This window comes from Canis lupus, chromosome 5, assembly GCF_048164855.1.
Source record: "Canis lupus baileyi chromosome 5, mCanLup2.hap1, whole genome shotgun sequence".
Taxonomy (NCBI): domain Eukaryota; kingdom Metazoa; phylum Chordata; class Mammalia; order Carnivora; family Canidae; genus Canis; species Canis lupus.
The window spans coordinates 81,840,036-81,856,587 of record NC_132842.1 but is presented as its reverse complement, the minus strand read 5'-3'; the positions used below and the strand labels follow the sequence as shown (position 1 = coordinate 81,856,587).

Sequence of the window (16,552 nt, the reverse complement as noted above, 5' to 3'; positions counted from 1 at the left end):
CGTGGGCCACATCTCTCCCAGCCCATGGTGCCTCACCTGGATCCAGCGGTCACCTCGGTTTACGTACTGGAAGCAGACCTTCAGTTCACAGTTGGTTTTCTCAACCAGGTTCTTCACCTCTTTCAGGAACAAGTAATTGTCCTTCATGCTGAGAGGTTCAGGGAAGAGAGGGAGGCCAGGAGGAAGGGTGAGGAGGGACAGGGCCAGTCTAACTGAGGTGGCAACAAGCAGCTGGCACCTCTGGGCTGTGCTGGGAAGACGAGGCCATCTCATCTGTTCACACAGTCACCTTTGCAAAGGCTGCTGTGTGGTGTCTGCCAAGGTCACGAACACATAAAACAAGAAGGGGGGCTCTTGCCCGCCCCCCCGTCCAGATTTCTGAAGAAGAGCTGTGTCTACCCCAGGGCCTCAGGATCCCACTTGTCATGGCCAGCATCCACCTGCCGGGACTCCTCTCTCTCACTTCTCATCTTGCTGCAGCTGTCTAGCACATTATAGGTGCTCAAAAAAGAGTGTTGCATAAGATGAGCTGAACATCTACTGCATAGGAGGCTCCCAACCAGATGGTGTGGGCCAAGAATGAGAAAAGGAATGATAGCTATTATTTTTGAAGCACAAGCTGTGCCAGGACCTTGGATTAATACTTTGCCTGCTTCGTTTAATGCCCACAGTGACTCTGTGACGTCAGCATTTCAGAGAAACAGAGGCACAGAGAGGTCAAGTGAGTTGCTCAAGGTCACAGAGATGATAAGTGACAGAGCCAGGATCTGAACTCAGGTCGGTCTGCCCCTGAAGCCCCAGCTATAGTGACTCTGCTGCGCTGCCTCCCGGCGCCGTGGCCCATTGCTTACCAGCACACAAACACCGACACAGGAGGCAGGATGTTGGGGGTCATGATCCATGGAGCAATCCGGAATATCACGGTGTCCGTGAAGATGGGAGTCAGAGGAATCTCCTGGGCATGGGAGAAGGGAGGGGATCACAGAGTCTTGTCCGGGTACCTCTCGTACCTGCCTTCTAGGGTGGGTGAAACTGATAACAACGCTACGTTTGCTGAGCACGGGCGGTGTGCCAGGCCCTGGGGGAGTGCCACACGGGCCGTTTTGCTTCTGCCTTACAGTAACCACAGGGCAGAGCTGTTATTATAACCCTTGTTTCACAGGTGGGGAAACTGAGTCACAGACCTCTAGTCACAGACCTGTTTCGCAGCTGTCCGAGGTCACGTGGTTAGCAAGGGGAGAGCCTGGATTTAAACCCAGGGGGTCAGGCTGCTGCAGCCATACTGGGAACCACTACCGGATCTTGCCCCATCAAAGGCCCCTTCCTGAAACTGGGCCAGCCCTGCCCCTGCTTCTGTTTCTGCTCTGGGCACCTTGTCCTTTTCTACAGGTGAGCATTTTAATGTTGTTTGGAGGAATTTTGCTATGTCCAGATTGTTCTTTAAGGAAAGGTTCAGGAAGTTTGCCTGGAGCCTGGGGGAACATGAGTGGATTCCAGGGTTCCTTTGTATGGTTGGCTTCGAAGAGCTACAGGAAATGGGCACCTGCCCTTGGCAGAGGCCATGGGGGCAGGTGGGACTATGGGCCTCGCTGGCCCTTCCTGCCTGGGTCCGCCTCGTGAGTCTCTGCTGGTGCCCGCCGGAGGGATCAGTCTGAGGCCCTGATGGCCAAGCTGCTCCAAGCTCAGGTGGGAGCAAAAGCCCTCCCCCGTCCAGTCCTGTTAGGGCTGCCTTTTTTCCCTTTCCTCATCTGAGGGACTTGAGGGTGCTTTGTGAATGAGTTCTTACAAGCTTGGATGCTCACAACCACCCCAGGAAGCAGAAACATCTGCTGTTTTTCTTACAGATGGGAAGCGAAGGCACAGGGAGTAGATTCACCTGCCCAACGTCTCCTGGGCTGGAAACTAGGCAGTCTGACTCCAGAATCTGTTGTCATAAATCTAAGCTATGGGACGCCTGGGTGGCTCATGTTACACCCAGGTGGCTCAGCGGTTGAGTGTCTGCCATCGGCTCAGGATGTGATCCTGGGGTCCTGGGATCGAGTCCCACGTCGGGCTCCCTGTGTGGAGCCTGCTTCTCCCTCTGCCTGTGTCTGTGCCTCTCTCTCTGTGTCTCTCGTGAATAAATAAATAAAATCTTAAAATAAATATCTAAGCTAGATGCAGCCTCACCTTCTACAGAGCCCACTGTGTCCTGCCCCAAAGTAGTCTGGAAGTGACAGTGAGGAGGGGACCTTGAGTCTGGGAGGGCAGCCAGGGGTTGGAGCCTGGGGCTGCGTCTTTGGGATGAGAGGTCCTTATCAGTAGGACACACTGTAAGTGAGGGGAGCCTCTCCTCGAGAGGGGCAGGTGCTCTCCTTCTCGTCCAGTTTCCCAAAACCAAGAACAACGGTGAGTGAGGTGTGTGGCCATAGGGTGGGGGCATGACCTGCAGCTGGGATTTGGGGTTCAGCCCGTGGTCAGAGGTGGTATGACCCACAGGGAGGGTGAAGGGTCCGTCTGGGGAGGGAAAAGCAGGGCATATAAGTAGTCGATAAGCCTCATGTGTGTGGCCCAGTTTGCTCCCTGGAGTAACCCCTGGGGATCTGTGCCTCAGAACTAGGTCCACGCTACTGTAGGGAGGGGGAGGACCAGGGGACAGGTGTGGGGGATGTCAGAAAACATCACCCACAGGGAACCCTGGGAAGTAGGTGAAGCAAGCACGAGGATCCCTGGGGTGTAGCTCAGAGGACCCCAGCTGACATGTGTGGGTGGTCGTTGGGGAGCATTGAGGTCTCTAAGCTTGGCCCCACCCGGTGCTTTGGGGGGAGTGGGGCATAGTGAGGACCGCTGACAGTGGCCCTCTGGAAGGACCCCACCAGGTCCCCAGGGGCAGCCCTTCACGGTGGACGCCTGGAGCCCTCACCTCGGCCATGTACTCCAGCAGGCTGACGTGGATGGAGACCAGGCCTGGGAAGCCCTCGTCGGGAAAACGCAGGCCTTCCACGAAGAACAGCAGCTCCGCGGAGCCGCCTGTGTACTTGACCACGTGGTAGAGCTTCCGCCGGCCCAGGATGTGGATGTAACGCTGGCCGAAAAACGGGTCTGGAGGGAGGAGGGCCAAGGTCAGGCTCCTATCCCTGCCAGGGAGGTGTCACTGGGGCGGGGGGTGGGGGGGGCAAGACGGCAGAGTAACTGGTCCTCTGGACACAGGGAGAAACGCACAAGCAGGAAGTGCCACCAGAAGGGCCACGGCCCGGTCATCGCCCCAGCACGGCCACGCTCCCCACGTGACCCCAAACCAGGCCCCCTCTCTAGCTCCTGGCTTCCTCATCTATAAAACGAGCCGAATCCCAGGAGTGGCCCACGTGAAACGACAGCAGGTGATGACAGAGCAGCTAGTGGTGTGGGGGAAGGATATTACGCCCCTGCTTTACGGATGAGGAAACCGAGTCTCAGAAAGGAGAAATGGCTTGCTGAGGTCGCACGGCCAGCACGCGGCCGAGCTGGGACTCCGATTCAGGTGCAATTCTGAACCCCAAGCTCCTGCTCCCCTTTGACAAACAAAACACCAATGTGCCCATCTGTACCCCAAAATCCAGAAGCCGCGTTGGCGTGGAGGCCCACATGTGGTCTCTGGCTGTGGCGTCTCTTGCCTGGGAAGAGAGGCAGGTGCCCCCAGGGCTTCTGCCCCACTGGAACCCCCCAGCTCTTTACAGTACTCTTCCCTCTGCTGGGCCTTGATTTGTGTCCCTTCTGGGAAGTACACCCAGATCCCCCGGAGACCAAGCCAGGGACCTGTGTGGGCCTTCTGCAGCCCTCGTCCTTGCCCATCACAGCCCTTCTGAGTGGGTGTGATCTCACTGTTTACCTGTCGACCCTGAGAGACTGTCACCTGGGGGGCAGAGACAGGCCCGGCTGGGCCCAGGGCCAATGCGGCATGTGGTCGTGTTTCATAAACGTCTACTGGATGCACCCGTGGCTCCCACGCCACACCCTACAGGAGAATTTTTGGGCTAGAGCAGAATTACTCTGTTCCCAGCAAGGCTGAGGACCTCTGGGGGGAGGCGGGCAGTGGAGAGAAATGTGAAGAAGCCGTTTCTCTGTCTGCCCAGAGCAGTGCTCGGCCGGTGGTAAGATAAGGCGGATGTGGGAAGTGTCCTAACAGAGCTGGAGAGAGCAACCGGCAGGTTACTGGGGTGGGGAGGGTGGGGGCGGGAGGCAGGGTGGGGCGCATGTGAGCAGAGGGAGGCCGACTTTGAGATGCCCTTTGGGGTAGCAGAGGTGGGGTGCGGTGAGGAGGGGAGATACTTGCAGTGCCAGAGGCATGGAGGGAGGACCCTATGCAGTTCCAGAAGGAGTTTCTTTATGCCCTGTGGAGCTGGAAGGGCAGAGTCAGGCTCAGCTTGGTACTTATTGTCAACAATGACCGCGACAGTTCATGACCTGTCACCCACGGGTTAGGACACATAACCAGGACAGTCCTCGTACAAATAGGGTGTGTGATCAAAACTAGCAAATTAAATGGAGGAACCTCCGAAGCCCGAGCTCATAGGACGTAAGACAATGTGCCCAACTGGACCCTGGGCAGATGTCTTGCTGAGGGCAGGTTACCTTAGCGGCTATGACTTCCAGAGTCAGAGAGACCTGGGCTCAAATATCGTTCTGACTTTACAAGCAGCAAAAACTCAGGGAATTCACTTAACCTCCCTGAGCCTCAGTTTACCATTTGTTAAATAAGGATAATATCACACCTAGGCCACAGGTCATTGCAAGACAAAATGACACAGCATCTGGAGCTTAGTGAAAGCCGGTAACCATGGGTACCCATCGGTGCCGCAGCTGGGCCCCGAGGGTGTCAGTAGGAGGAGAGCCTGTGAATGAGCTAGCGGGACCCTTTCTGCCAAACTCACGGCCTTTGCGTTTGGATGCCTAGGAGCGAAGGCAAAGAAATAACACCTCCCCTCCCCTTCCCTTGGGTGGGCCCCAGAAATGAGAAAGACTCGGACCCTGGATGTGCCAAGTTGCTCAGCACGGCCTGACACCGAAGCTGAACTTCTCACTCAGAGACAGTAGCGCCCTGGGTAGATCCTAATCGCCGACTAGATCCAGATGGATCCGCATAATCAAAGCATTCTCTTCCAGGCATTCAGGCTGCACTCCGAGCTGAGGCTCCGGGGAGAGAGCTCAGGCCTAGAAGCTGACTTGTCTTTGCAGGAAGCTCCAAAGTGTCCCCAGGACTCGGGGCAGCTGGGAGGTCCGCCTGGGCCTGGGGAGGGAAGGGGTCTGGCCTGGAAGCTGTGTCAGGGGGAGGGACACGATCTTGCTCATCTGCATGTAGGTTTTCTACAGTCTCGTGGCCTGCGATTTACATGTCTCTTTCTGGTCTTGGGCCGGCACCAGGTGCATCGGTTCCGTGGTGGGAACAATCCCGCCACTGTCCCAGGGAGCCTCCTTCCCCCGCCCCCAGCTTGGTGCAGGCCGCCTCTCCCTGCGGGAACCAACAGTGCCCTTCTGTTGAGTGGCCCACATGCCTGGGCCTGGGCCTGCCAGCCACCCTGACCTCTCCTTGGCCCCAGGCATTGGCCCCACCAGCCGGCGCGTGGTGTGGTTTGGCATAACCCTTCTGGTCACCTTGGAGCCGTTCCACCTCCCAAGGAGACTCCTTGATGGTGCGACCAACCGTCCTGGTTTGCCTGGGACTCAGGGATTTCCCAGGACGGGCGATTTTCAGTGTTAAAACTAGGAAAGTTCCTGGGCAAACTGGGACAAGTTGGTCACTGTATTGTTATAGGAAGGGGTCAGGCCCCAACTTTGGGACCAAAGGAAAGAATCTGAGGCTGGAACCCAGTGCCTTCCTAACAGCACTGGGGACTTCTGTCTGTTGCAAGGATTATAATTAATAATCATGATAATAATCCCAGCAAAAGCAACAAGCGCCATCTACAGAGGGCATTCTGTGGTCCGGCTGCCGTGGGGAGTGCCTGACACATGCTCCTCGTTTGGTCTCCAACCTGAGCAGGGGTAGTCATGCCTCTCATCATCCCCAGGTCATGTCACAGCTGAGCCCCAGGCGTGGGCTGGTAAGTGGACTTGCCCCGATGCAGGGCTTGAGCCTCCCAGGCTCCAGAGCTCCCTCTCGGGGTCCCTCGGCCTCCAGCTCCCTGCCCTTGGGGGACACAGGTGACATAAACCATTTGTGTAACATGACACATGCTCACCCATAGGTGTGCTCAGGCTTTGACAAAACCTGGAAATGTTTGCACGGAAGAGGGGGCAACTGTGCCACAGCAGGATTACTCCCCCGCTGTTCTTTCCAGGATTCCACATATTGTGGGAAAACTGTCGTGGAGTCATGGCTGCACCAGTACTGTGCCCCCCTTGCCCCACAGGACAGCAGCCCAGATGAGACAGGCTGGGGAATGGGGTCTCGAGGCGCTTGTCTGCTCAGAGACCCTCTCGATGGCAAGCGAGGGGCAGGGATGTCCTTACGGGGCCAGATTGCAATCCACTCCCATTAATGAACAGAACCCGCTAGATAACATCCAGGTGTCACTACCAGGAACACAATGCGTGTCACTGTTCCACGCCACGGCAGAGAGGAGCAGGCCTGCGCCACAGCACCCCCATCCTCTGTGGCAACCTTGGACCGCACAGGGTAAACATCAACATCCCCGGCCCCCTGGGGCAGCAGAGCCGGCCTGACTCTGGGGACATTCCAACCTGCGTGAGGTCACTGCCAGGGCCCAGGGTGGATCAGGACGGCTGGCTTCGGGTGGCAGCTGTCCGCTGCTGTCCGGGCTAAATCACTCCCTGCAGTGAGGGTCCCGGGCCCTCATGCCCAGCTCCTCCGGCGTCTGCCCCGGCTCTAGTGGGCCTGCCCCGAGGGGGCCCCAGAGGTAGGCCAGAGACCCCGGGCCCCCCGGACAGCTGGGCGCACAGGGAAGCCCCACCCCGCATCAGGGCAAAATGCAAAGCTAACTATTTTGCTGAGAGAGCTTTTTAATACATAAATCAGATCTTGACAGTCCCTTGCTTAAAACCTTCTAATGGCTTTCCACCGCACTCCGAATAAAACCCAAGCCCTCCCCCATGCCCTGGCCTCTGCCCAGCTCGCTGACCTTGGCTCCGACACATCCCCCACCTCTAGTCTCTCCCTTTTGCTCCTCCAACGCTCCAAGCCGGTCCACCGCTCTCTGCTTCGTGTGTACCTCTGCTCCCTCTGCCTGGAACACTCTTCCCTCAGCTCACGAACGGCTGGTTCCTTCTCACTGTTGATTTGGGTCCTTTCTGGCCCCACTGGGCCCAGCGATGCCTCACCTCTGCCCCCAATATCCCCTAGGACTTGGCAGGTGTCATTTGCTCTGGTTGTGCTCCTTATCACGCCTCCCTCACCAGACCACCCCCTCCCGCTGTAGGGGAGTGAGGTTGCAGAGTTCACTGCAGGGGACCCCATACTGAGAACAGCATCAGGTGCCGAGGACAGCACCTGGCTCAACACGTATTTATAGAAAGAATGAGACAGAGCGAGCGGCTATGAGGACTAGCTCTGTGCCCGAAGCATGTTCCCTACACAGCGGGGGCCCCGGATGCCCTGTCACCATCAGGAAGAGCCAGGGCTCCAGTCTGTGTGGGTGCCCACAGCCTCATCGGGGTCTCTTGAAACGTTGGAGGCAGTTCTTGGCTCCAGAAAGCCTGAGATGGGCAGAAAGCACCCGGGGGAGTGCTGCGTGGGTAACCCACCTTCGGTATCATGCGGGTGGCACGGCTCCAGAAAAGCTGGACCTCAAAAACCTGGTTCATGAGAAGAAGGGGCCCTCGGGTTGTACATAAACCTGCATCACTACCGACTCCTCTGAGGGAGGAGCGGCCTATCCCTGGGGCCTCTCAACTTCACGGGACAACAGTGTGCCCAGTGATGGTTACGAAGAGGCGGGTCCTGGCCCTCTTGGGTCCCCTGCACCTGCAGGAACCACCGCTACTGAGGGGTGGCTCTGGGGAGCATGGAGGGCAGAGCTGGGCCCCGGGGAGGTCCGCTCAGTGGGCACCGGATGGATGGAACCTTCTGGGGGGGCTGTGCTGGGGTCACTCACTTTCCACATAGAACACGCCCACTTTGTCCGAGTCGGCCATGGAAATGTAGAGAATGATCTCGTATCCGGCGGGGAGGCGGTCCGGGCCTTTGGTCCGCAGGATCATCTGGGACATGTCCTTGAGGTCTGGGGTGGGAAGATGCAGAGGAGGTTAGAATTAAGACACACGCGGCTGGAATGAGGGCTCGCAAATAACTGTCACTTTTCCAACTGGGACAGAAAGCCCCACACACGTGTATTGTGGGAACTGTAGGGCAGCATAGAGACTGGTTGTCTCCTCCGACACTATGACCTCCTGTAACTTTTTGGGAATTTCCTTCCAGGCCTTTCCCTATGTGTATCTGTATGTGTAACTGCTAAAAAGCATGGCTCCAACTGAACCACATTAATAGTTTTGTCTTCTGTTTTTTAGCAAGAGTGGATTTTTTTTTTTTTTTTTTTTGAGAAAGACAGAGAGAGCGAGTGAGAGAGCAGAGCAGGGAGGTACAGAGGGAGAGAAAGAGAATCTTCAGCATCTTCCATGCCCAGTGAGGAGCCGGACACGGGGCTCAATCTCACGACCCTGAGATCATGATCTGACCCGAAATCAAGAGTTGGATGCTTAACCGACTGAGCCCCTGAGGCGCCCCAAGAGTGGGTAGCTGAGTCCACCATCCCCAGGAGACCGAAGGTCACCCCTGCCTCAGCCTTGGGCCAGCCCAGGACTGAGCGTGTTTCCACTGCTCTTCCCTGCCCCAACCCCGAGTGTGGGTCCCGCTGGCACCTTCCTTGCTGTAGACCTTCTCATCGTTCAGGTCCTCCTTGGGCAGCCAGGGTGTGTCTCGGTCACAGTTCACCAGCAGGATGGCCCCTTGGCCCTCGGGGCCCCAGGTCCAGGATGCCTGCGTCGCCAGGGAGAGGGGTCAGCGCCTTCTTGTCTACCTGCTGGCTGATTCCCAGCCCCACTGCAGATCCCCGCCCCAGGACACCAAAGAGACAGCCCCAGGATGAGAATGAAGAGCAGCCACCACGCATCGGGGCAGGGATGACTCGGCAGACGAGAATCCCACATCTGGTGGTGGGCGGGGGTGGGGTGGCGGTGGCAGAGGGAGACACAGGGCTCCGAAAACGGACCCTGCATTCGTGAACGTCCAGCCTGGTGACGCTGTGCCTGGAGGGGGAGGAGGCAGGGAGACGGAGGGCGGCCAGGGAAATGGACAGGCCGACATTCTACGACAGGCTCTGAAGTCCCCGGGGGGATCAGGGGGAGAGGTCTGGACGGACGGACGCCCAGCTGTTTCCAGACATGCTGAGCGCTCCAAATGGGACCTGCAAGGCGATCCATTCTCTACGCTGCAGCCAGGGCCGTAATAGAACAAGCTCCAACCAGATCATGTTATCACGTCCCTTTCCTGCGTTAAGCTCTGTCGGGGGCTCCCTGTTGACTTAGGATAAAACCCCAATCCCTGACTGCGGGCTGCAAGGCTGGTAAGACGGGTGGCTCTCCGTCCATCCTCCCACCTGCCCCGGCTCGCTGGCCCCCGGCTCTCAGGCCTGTGCCCTCCCTCACAGGTCCCTGCGCTCGTGGAGCTGGTCTGTCTCCCTTCACCCGGCCAACCCCAGTCCTCCTGTGGTCGTGGCCTCACCATCCCTTCTTCCCACCATCCCTTTCTGATTCTCCAGCCCTGAGCAGCTGCCCTGGGGGTACATTTAGGGCACCATACACGTGCTATTTGGGGGTGAACTTGGGACAATTGTGGAGAAAATATGAAACTTCACAGACCCAGATAGAGGGAGTCTGAGAAAGTTCAGGCCCACAGGGATTGCGTGACTTCACCAAGGCTGCAGAGCTCCTCAGGGGAGGCTGGGCTCCACAGAGGCTTCCATGGTCAAGTCCTTGTGGCTTGGCCACGGACACAGACCCGGGGTCTCCTTGCAGCCGGCTGCCTCCAAAAGCCAGAGTCCCATGGAGGAGCCGAGGAGAAGGGACTCCCCAGCAGGTGCGAAATCCCCCACCCCTGGTACAGACAGTCTAGGGCTGGCTGCTAGGACCAGGCTTCCCTCTGGGCTGTTTTCATTTAACTGTTTCAAGTATCCATCTACATGTAATTTAAAACAGGCTTTAGGTTGTTATTAGGAGAGTAGCATAGGCCCGTGGCAACAAGGTAAGGATACAGACGGGCAGAAAATGGAAAACAGAAACAGGATGTACGCAGAGCAAAACCAATGGAGCTTAAAAACTGGCTCGAGGTTGAAAGAACCCAGGAGAATGGGATGCAGAACACAATGCTATCCACACAAGTTAATGGTGCGCCAGCCACACGGTGTGTTTTGCAAGAATCATGAGGACAGAAAGGAACACACGAAACCCATTAAAATGGTCCTTTGTGGGGGAGCAAGATGGGAGCGTGGAATGTAGGGTAAGAGAGAATAAATGAGTGAACACAGGAACAGATGAAGGAACGATGAATGAATGGATGGGTGGATCACACAAGAGAGGGGCTGCGTGTGCACCCTTAAAAATAACATCCCTGGAACTGAGAGCAACGCGTGCAACCTTCTGCTTCTCATTCAGTTTTACAGTTTTTAGAAAATGCAGAGTAATGAGAGCAAATGCTTTGACAGCACCTCCTCTGTGGCAGGACATTTATTATTTCCGACAGCTCTGTGAACTGCGTGTCCCATCCTGTGGATGGGGGAACAGAGTCCGGGAGGTGCTTTGCTGCCGTTGCTCTAAGGAGCTCAGCTCCTCTGTGGGCCCTGCCACCGGCATGCTGGGTGTGGGAGCCTGCACCGGGCCTCAGTCTCCCCATCTGTAAAAGGAGAGCTGTCTGTGCTTAGTGGGAGGAAAAACAGCTGCGTGCAGCCTCCCTCCTGAGCCTCTCTGCCCCCCCAGGACTCCCCAGTCCAGGGCCATGTGCCCTGGTAGTTTGGTACCTTTTTGGGGTTGTTCTTCTCCACCACACCATCCCGGTCTGCATCCACATCCAGGGAGATCTCTGGGGAAAGACACATGGGTGAGTTGTTGAGCCTGCCAGACAAGGTGGGGCAGGGCCAGGGCCAGGGCCAAGAGGAACACCTGTGGGACTGGGTGCAGCTCCCACATTCCCCCGGTCCCTGGAAGGAGAGGGCCTTGTTGAGGGTCATCTTATCCAAACCCCTGTCCCAATACCCCAGTGGCTGATGCAGAACATAGGCAGATACTGTGCAGATGTCACAGCTGATAGACTTGAGAGGGGCTACCGGGTAGGCGGGGGTCTCCCAACACTTCACCGTTCTGTGGGAAGTTCTGGGTGGTGGGTGGCATGAGCCTCACCAGACAGATCCAGGAGCCTTGGCTCAGAGAGGCCACGTCACGAGCCCTGTGGGAATGGGGAGCAGTAGTGGACCTGGGCCATGCTGGGCATTTGCCTGCCCTGAAACTCCTATTTTGAAAACTTTCAGAGGATTTCCTGACTCCTTTTTTCTGTCTGTCCAGGTGGTGTGCATGGGGGTGTGATCTCTTCCAGAACCCCCGCCTCCCAACAGTTCTGCTTTGGGTGGGAAGCTGGGTCTCCAACCCCTCTCCATCTAAGGGTGCCTGAGCAAGCCAGGCTGTCAGATGGAGGATCCAGGCTGAGGTCCCTGTTTATTCCTTCTCTTGGAGAAGAAGGGGTGTTTGGTATTCCCAGGCTTGCCCGGGGGTGGGGGGGGACAGGTTTTGTGGAAACTGCAGGGCAGTGAAAGGAGCCCAAGATTTACTGTTACTGCTGGTTTTCTGCTTACAAGCTGTGGGACTTTGGGCAGGTTAGACAGCCTCTCTGAGCCCCAGCTGTCCACCTGCGCAATGGGGCCCTTCCTAGCTAGAGGAGGTGTACTCATGGCAACGGGAGGTGCGATTGACGTTCCAAGCTGGACCCTTTGTTGCGGCGGCTCTCCTGTGGTGTTTAACAGCATCCCCGGCCTCTACCTGCCAGATGCCAGTAACATCCCCCAATTGTGACAACCAAAATGTCTCCAGATGTTGCCAAATGTCCCCTGGGAGGCCAAATGGCCCCCGGAGTTAGAGACTAACAGGGCTGGGCAGGAGAGCTGGCCCGAGGTGGCGGGAGTGTCCCACAATGGGGTGAGCTGAGCCCAGGTCCTGGGACTGCCCCGTGGGCTTGGCCTCACGCTGAGCATGACTTGGACGGAGGCGGGAGCTGGGTGGGAGTGAATGCATTCCTGGTCTGTCCCCTTGGCAGGCGTGCTCAGTCCCCGGATCGGGCGGGGAGGAGGGTCCTGGCACAGAAAGGGTACTGATGTCACCCGTCCTGAGGCGGCTCACCCTGGGGATAATGCTCAAGTCCCCTTTTTGCTCAACAGCCTGATTCCCTGAATGTGGCTTTTCTGGGTCTAGAAGGAGGCAGGACGGGGGAAGCTCTCAGGGTTCTCGGTCCTTGAGAGAAGCAGCGCCCCGGTGTCCCCGCCTCTGCAGCTCTGCTGTCAGTTGGATGCGGTAGGGGCTGATTTAGATAAGCGCCTCCCGTTGATCCCGTGTGCATCACACAGCAGATCACCCGTGAGCATCCACTGCGTTCCAGGCACCACAGGAGGCATGGGGACCCAGGGGGACCCAGGGGACCCAGGGGAGGGCATTCGGGGTACACTGCATGCCCTGGGGTCCCCAGTCTTATGAGATAAATATTATTGTTGCCACTGTACAGGTGAGCGAACCCAGACTCAGAGACATCACCTGTCAGCAAATTGGGCTGATAACCCGAGGCTGGTGCAGGGTAAGGATTCTCGGGACAAAGCGGGGAAGGGGGTACCACCAGCTGCTGTTAAGAGACTGAAGCCTCAGAAGGAGGAACAGTATTGATTTTGGCTTCTACACCTTCACGAACTTTGCAGCTTGGACACTCCCCAATGAATGCTGCCTTTCAGGGAGGTTGGCTTCCCGAAGCTCCTCCCTGGGAACCAGCCCCAGATCCGGGTTCCCTAAGAATCTCTTTCTTTGCTTTTCAAGATAACAATCTCTCCCCGTGTGTGCAGTTCCCTTTGCCGGAGGCAGAGCACTTCCCGTTCCTATTCTCCTCTCAATCATACCAGCCAGGGAGGAGTCACCACCCACCCAGCCACCCTCGCCATACAGATGAGGAGACAGAGGCACCCCGCAGGGAAGTGACCACGGGGTCCCCAGGGAGTGCGGAGCCAGGCATCCCACTTGGGCCTCTGACTCTAGACCCCTGACCTTGGCCTGTTTCCTCCACTGACCCAGGCTCATCCCCACCTTGGGCTGTTTCTAAAACCCAAGTCTGCCTCCGAAGACCCAAGACCTACTCCCCTTACGGCCGTTCCCAGAGGAGCTGACCACATCCCCACCTGGCAGCCCTGGGGCTTTTGTCTCCAGGTCAAAGTGGCACCACACCATGGCCGTGGTGGGTCTGTGAAAACAGCGCATCACAGGAGAGAAATTATAAGCACTTGATTGGGGATCCCTGGGTGGCACAGCGGTTTGGCGCCTGCCTTTGGCCCAGGGCGCGATCCTGGAGACCCGGGATCGAGTCCCACGTCGGGCTCCCTGCATGGAGCCTGCTTCTCCCTCTGCCTGTGTCTCTGCCCCCCTCTCTCTCTCTGTGACTATCATAAATAAATAAATAAAAACTGGATTTGTTGTGGCATTTAAAAAAAATATAAGCACTTGATTGTGCTTCACCTCATGATAAATCCCTTCAATTAAAAAATTTTATCGCTGGAATATTTGCACGTAATGCAAAATAAATAAATAAATAAATAAAATAAAATAAAATAAAATAGCACCAAACAGCTTCTAAAGAAAAATAGCAGTTTCCTGTCCATTCCAGCCTCTCACCTGCCTGAGGCAACCTCCATAATATTAAGTAATACTCTTATGGCTCTTCCTTGATTTATAGACTTCAAACAAGTGTCACTGACTTCCTGTTATGACATTCAGGTGTTACGTAATTGGGCTCTCTCATCACCCACCGCCCAATCTCCAGGGCTTCTCCCCTTCAAAATTTCCTCCAATGTTCACAATTTAACTAGATTTCAGTGGGATGATCCTTGTAGGGACAGAGAACAGGGCCGTCATGACCCACCCAGACCTCTGCCCTCTTGAGATAGCTCTGTCTTCCCTGCGGGGCAGGAGACAGGACAGCTTTTTCAGGGCATCTGGGCCCCAGACGACATTTCCCAGAGGCTCTGAATCCTACCTCGGCTCCCCAGAATAGCCCCAAGGTGTCGGGTGGCACCTGGGGTGTGGGGCAGATTTATGGGAAATGTCACTGGGATTGAGTTCAAGGTAGCCTGAGAATCTAGACACCAAGGCTTCAGGCTTGACACAGGGGCAGAAGCATTTTGGCAGGCCACCGGCCCCCATGGACAGTGGCAGGGTGCCTGGCCTTCTTACGTAACCGGGCAGCTTGGGGTGTGGTGGGGAGGAAGGACTTTCTCCCCCACGGCCAACTGGGGCAATGATCCTAGGCCCTGGGGAGGGGGCCCAAGGAATGAGGTCTCAGGGCTCATGTCCTGCCCCTGTTGCCAGGACCCAGCAAAGAGGGTGAGACCATTCTTCCCGCTTCCATTTGTCCTCTCCCGCAGTCCCCTTAATAGGGAGGGCTTTGCGAATCAGCCCTACCTGGAGTCCTGAAGGCCATGAGGGACCAACGGGCTCAAAGCCCTCATTCTACAGCTGGGCGAAAGTGAGGTGCCGAGGGCTGGGCTACTTGGTAAGTCACACAGCACGTCCTTGGCGGGACTGGGAGCCAAGCCCTGGGGCCCGGTCTGGCCAAGGGCACCATGAGTTTGTTCCCAAATTCCACAAGGAAGACTGAGGGACAATGGGGTTCTTCAACTTTGCCCAGGCAGAGGGACAATGTGGCTCCCCAAAAGCAGAAAGGAAAAAAGAGCAAGTATTGACAGAGCATCTACTCCATGCCATGCACACACCCTCCCATCGGATCCCTGGGAGCCCCGTGCACGAGGCTGCCATGAGTCCCTCTGCGCAGAAGAGGGACCAGGGGCTCACGGTGGTGACAGTCACAATGTGGCCCTAGGGGCAGAGCCAGAACTTAGACTTATTTCTGTCTACTTCCCAGCCTGGGCTCTTTCTGCTCAGTGGGGGCTCAGGACAGAGCTAGGGTTCCGTGGACTCAGACACGTCCCTGGGTGGGGGCAGCCCCACCGTCCCGGGGCCTTGGGGGTGTTCTTGCCTCTGAGGTGCCCTCCCTGTGAAGGGGGGGATGAGGATGCGGGACGTGCGGGCTCAAGGCCCCTGGGGTCGATGCCTGAGGGAAGATAAGACCTGGAGGCCCACACAGACCAGGGGTCCCTTAGGGGAACCAAATTCCACCAGGATCCCTTGTGGGACAGGAAACGTAAGCTCAGTGCGGTGGTGGTGGTGGTGGTGGGGCGTTCCACAGGACTTTATGTCTGTGATGCAAACGACTGTCTTTTATTCTGAAATTATTCCTCTGCCCACTTTTAGGTGTGAAAATGTTAGAATGGTGGTGATAGTTGTTGGCAAATTGTTTTATTCATATTTTTCCTTTTTAGCCAAGCACCAAATTTGGCTTATTGGGGGGGGAGGGCGCACATTTTACCTGTCCATGGAACCTGAGTATCTGGAAGCGTAGTTAGTGTCTTCTGGGGTCTCAGCCCTGCTGCTCCCTCTGAGCACAAGCCCCACAGTCCTTGAGAGGAGAGGGGGAGTCCAGTCCCGGCCTCCTCACCGGGTGCTGTCTGGCCATCTATCCTGTCTGCCTGGCTTTGGTGGAAGGCTCGCTAATGGTGGCGTCAGCTCTCTGGGACCCCCTCACTGAACAGGTCTCTGGCCGCTGCCCTTCTTGTTTATGTCCTCAGGTGTCCCTGTCTCTGTGGGATTGGGTTTCCTCAGGGCCGGTCATCTGAGACGACCAGGGGGCCGCGTGTGCATGGGAGGTGTACACACGTGCCAGCCTTCCACTGTGACTCGGGAGGCTTTGGTGCTCATCTCCTGGGGCTCCCTGAGGGTGTCCCGAGGTGGGTGCTCCCTTGGTGCAGAAAGACGATCAGGGTGGCCAGGAAACAAGCCCACTGGGGAGGCAGCTGAGGAGTGGAGGAGCATTGCCCTTGAGCCTACTTTGGTGGCTAAAGGCTCATATTGGGAATTAGTGGTTTTCTGGGGGGGAAGTTCTGAGATCCCCCCCCCCCCCAGTCTATCCTTGGGATGGCTAGAAGAGTAGATTGAGATGGGGACAGTAAAGTATTGGTGCCTGGCACATTGTAGGTGCTCCAGAAAAGTTAAGTGTTTCTCCTCTTCCTGTCCTCCTGGTTTAAACATTATACGATTAAAAAAATATATATATATATATATATATAAAAGTAATATCTCCATTGTAGAAGAGTCCACACACCAAGTGCCCTGGCACCCAGGCAGGCAGGGGAGTGCTATGCAGATGGAAAGACCCTGGGCAGGGAGTAATCCTGAGCTCTGGACTCAACCTGCCAGGGAGTTGCTGTGCAACCCTGGACAAGTTCCCAAA

The 16,552-nt window shown here is 56.6% G+C and overlaps 1 protein-coding gene across 1 annotated transcript in view; it reads right to left on the bottom strand.

The window, feature by feature from the left end:
* Positions 1 to 16,552, bottom strand: part of PADI2 (peptidyl arginine deiminase 2) — a 44,449-nt gene that overhangs the window by 13,505 nt on the left and 14,392 nt on the right. Inside the window, exons 4-9 of the mRNA XM_072828168.1 lie at positions 10,986 to 11,047; positions 8,833 to 8,950; positions 8,070 to 8,195; positions 2,903 to 3,081; positions 852 to 955; positions 37 to 148 (exon numbers count right to left, since the gene is read on the bottom strand). Of these exons, the coding sequence (XP_072684269.1) occupies positions 37 to 148; positions 852 to 955; positions 2,903 to 3,081; positions 8,070 to 8,195; positions 8,833 to 8,950; positions 10,986 to 11,047 (701 nt within the window). The remainder of the gene's footprint in view (positions 1 to 36; positions 149 to 851; positions 956 to 2,902; positions 3,082 to 8,069; positions 8,196 to 8,832; positions 8,951 to 10,985; positions 11,048 to 16,552) is intronic.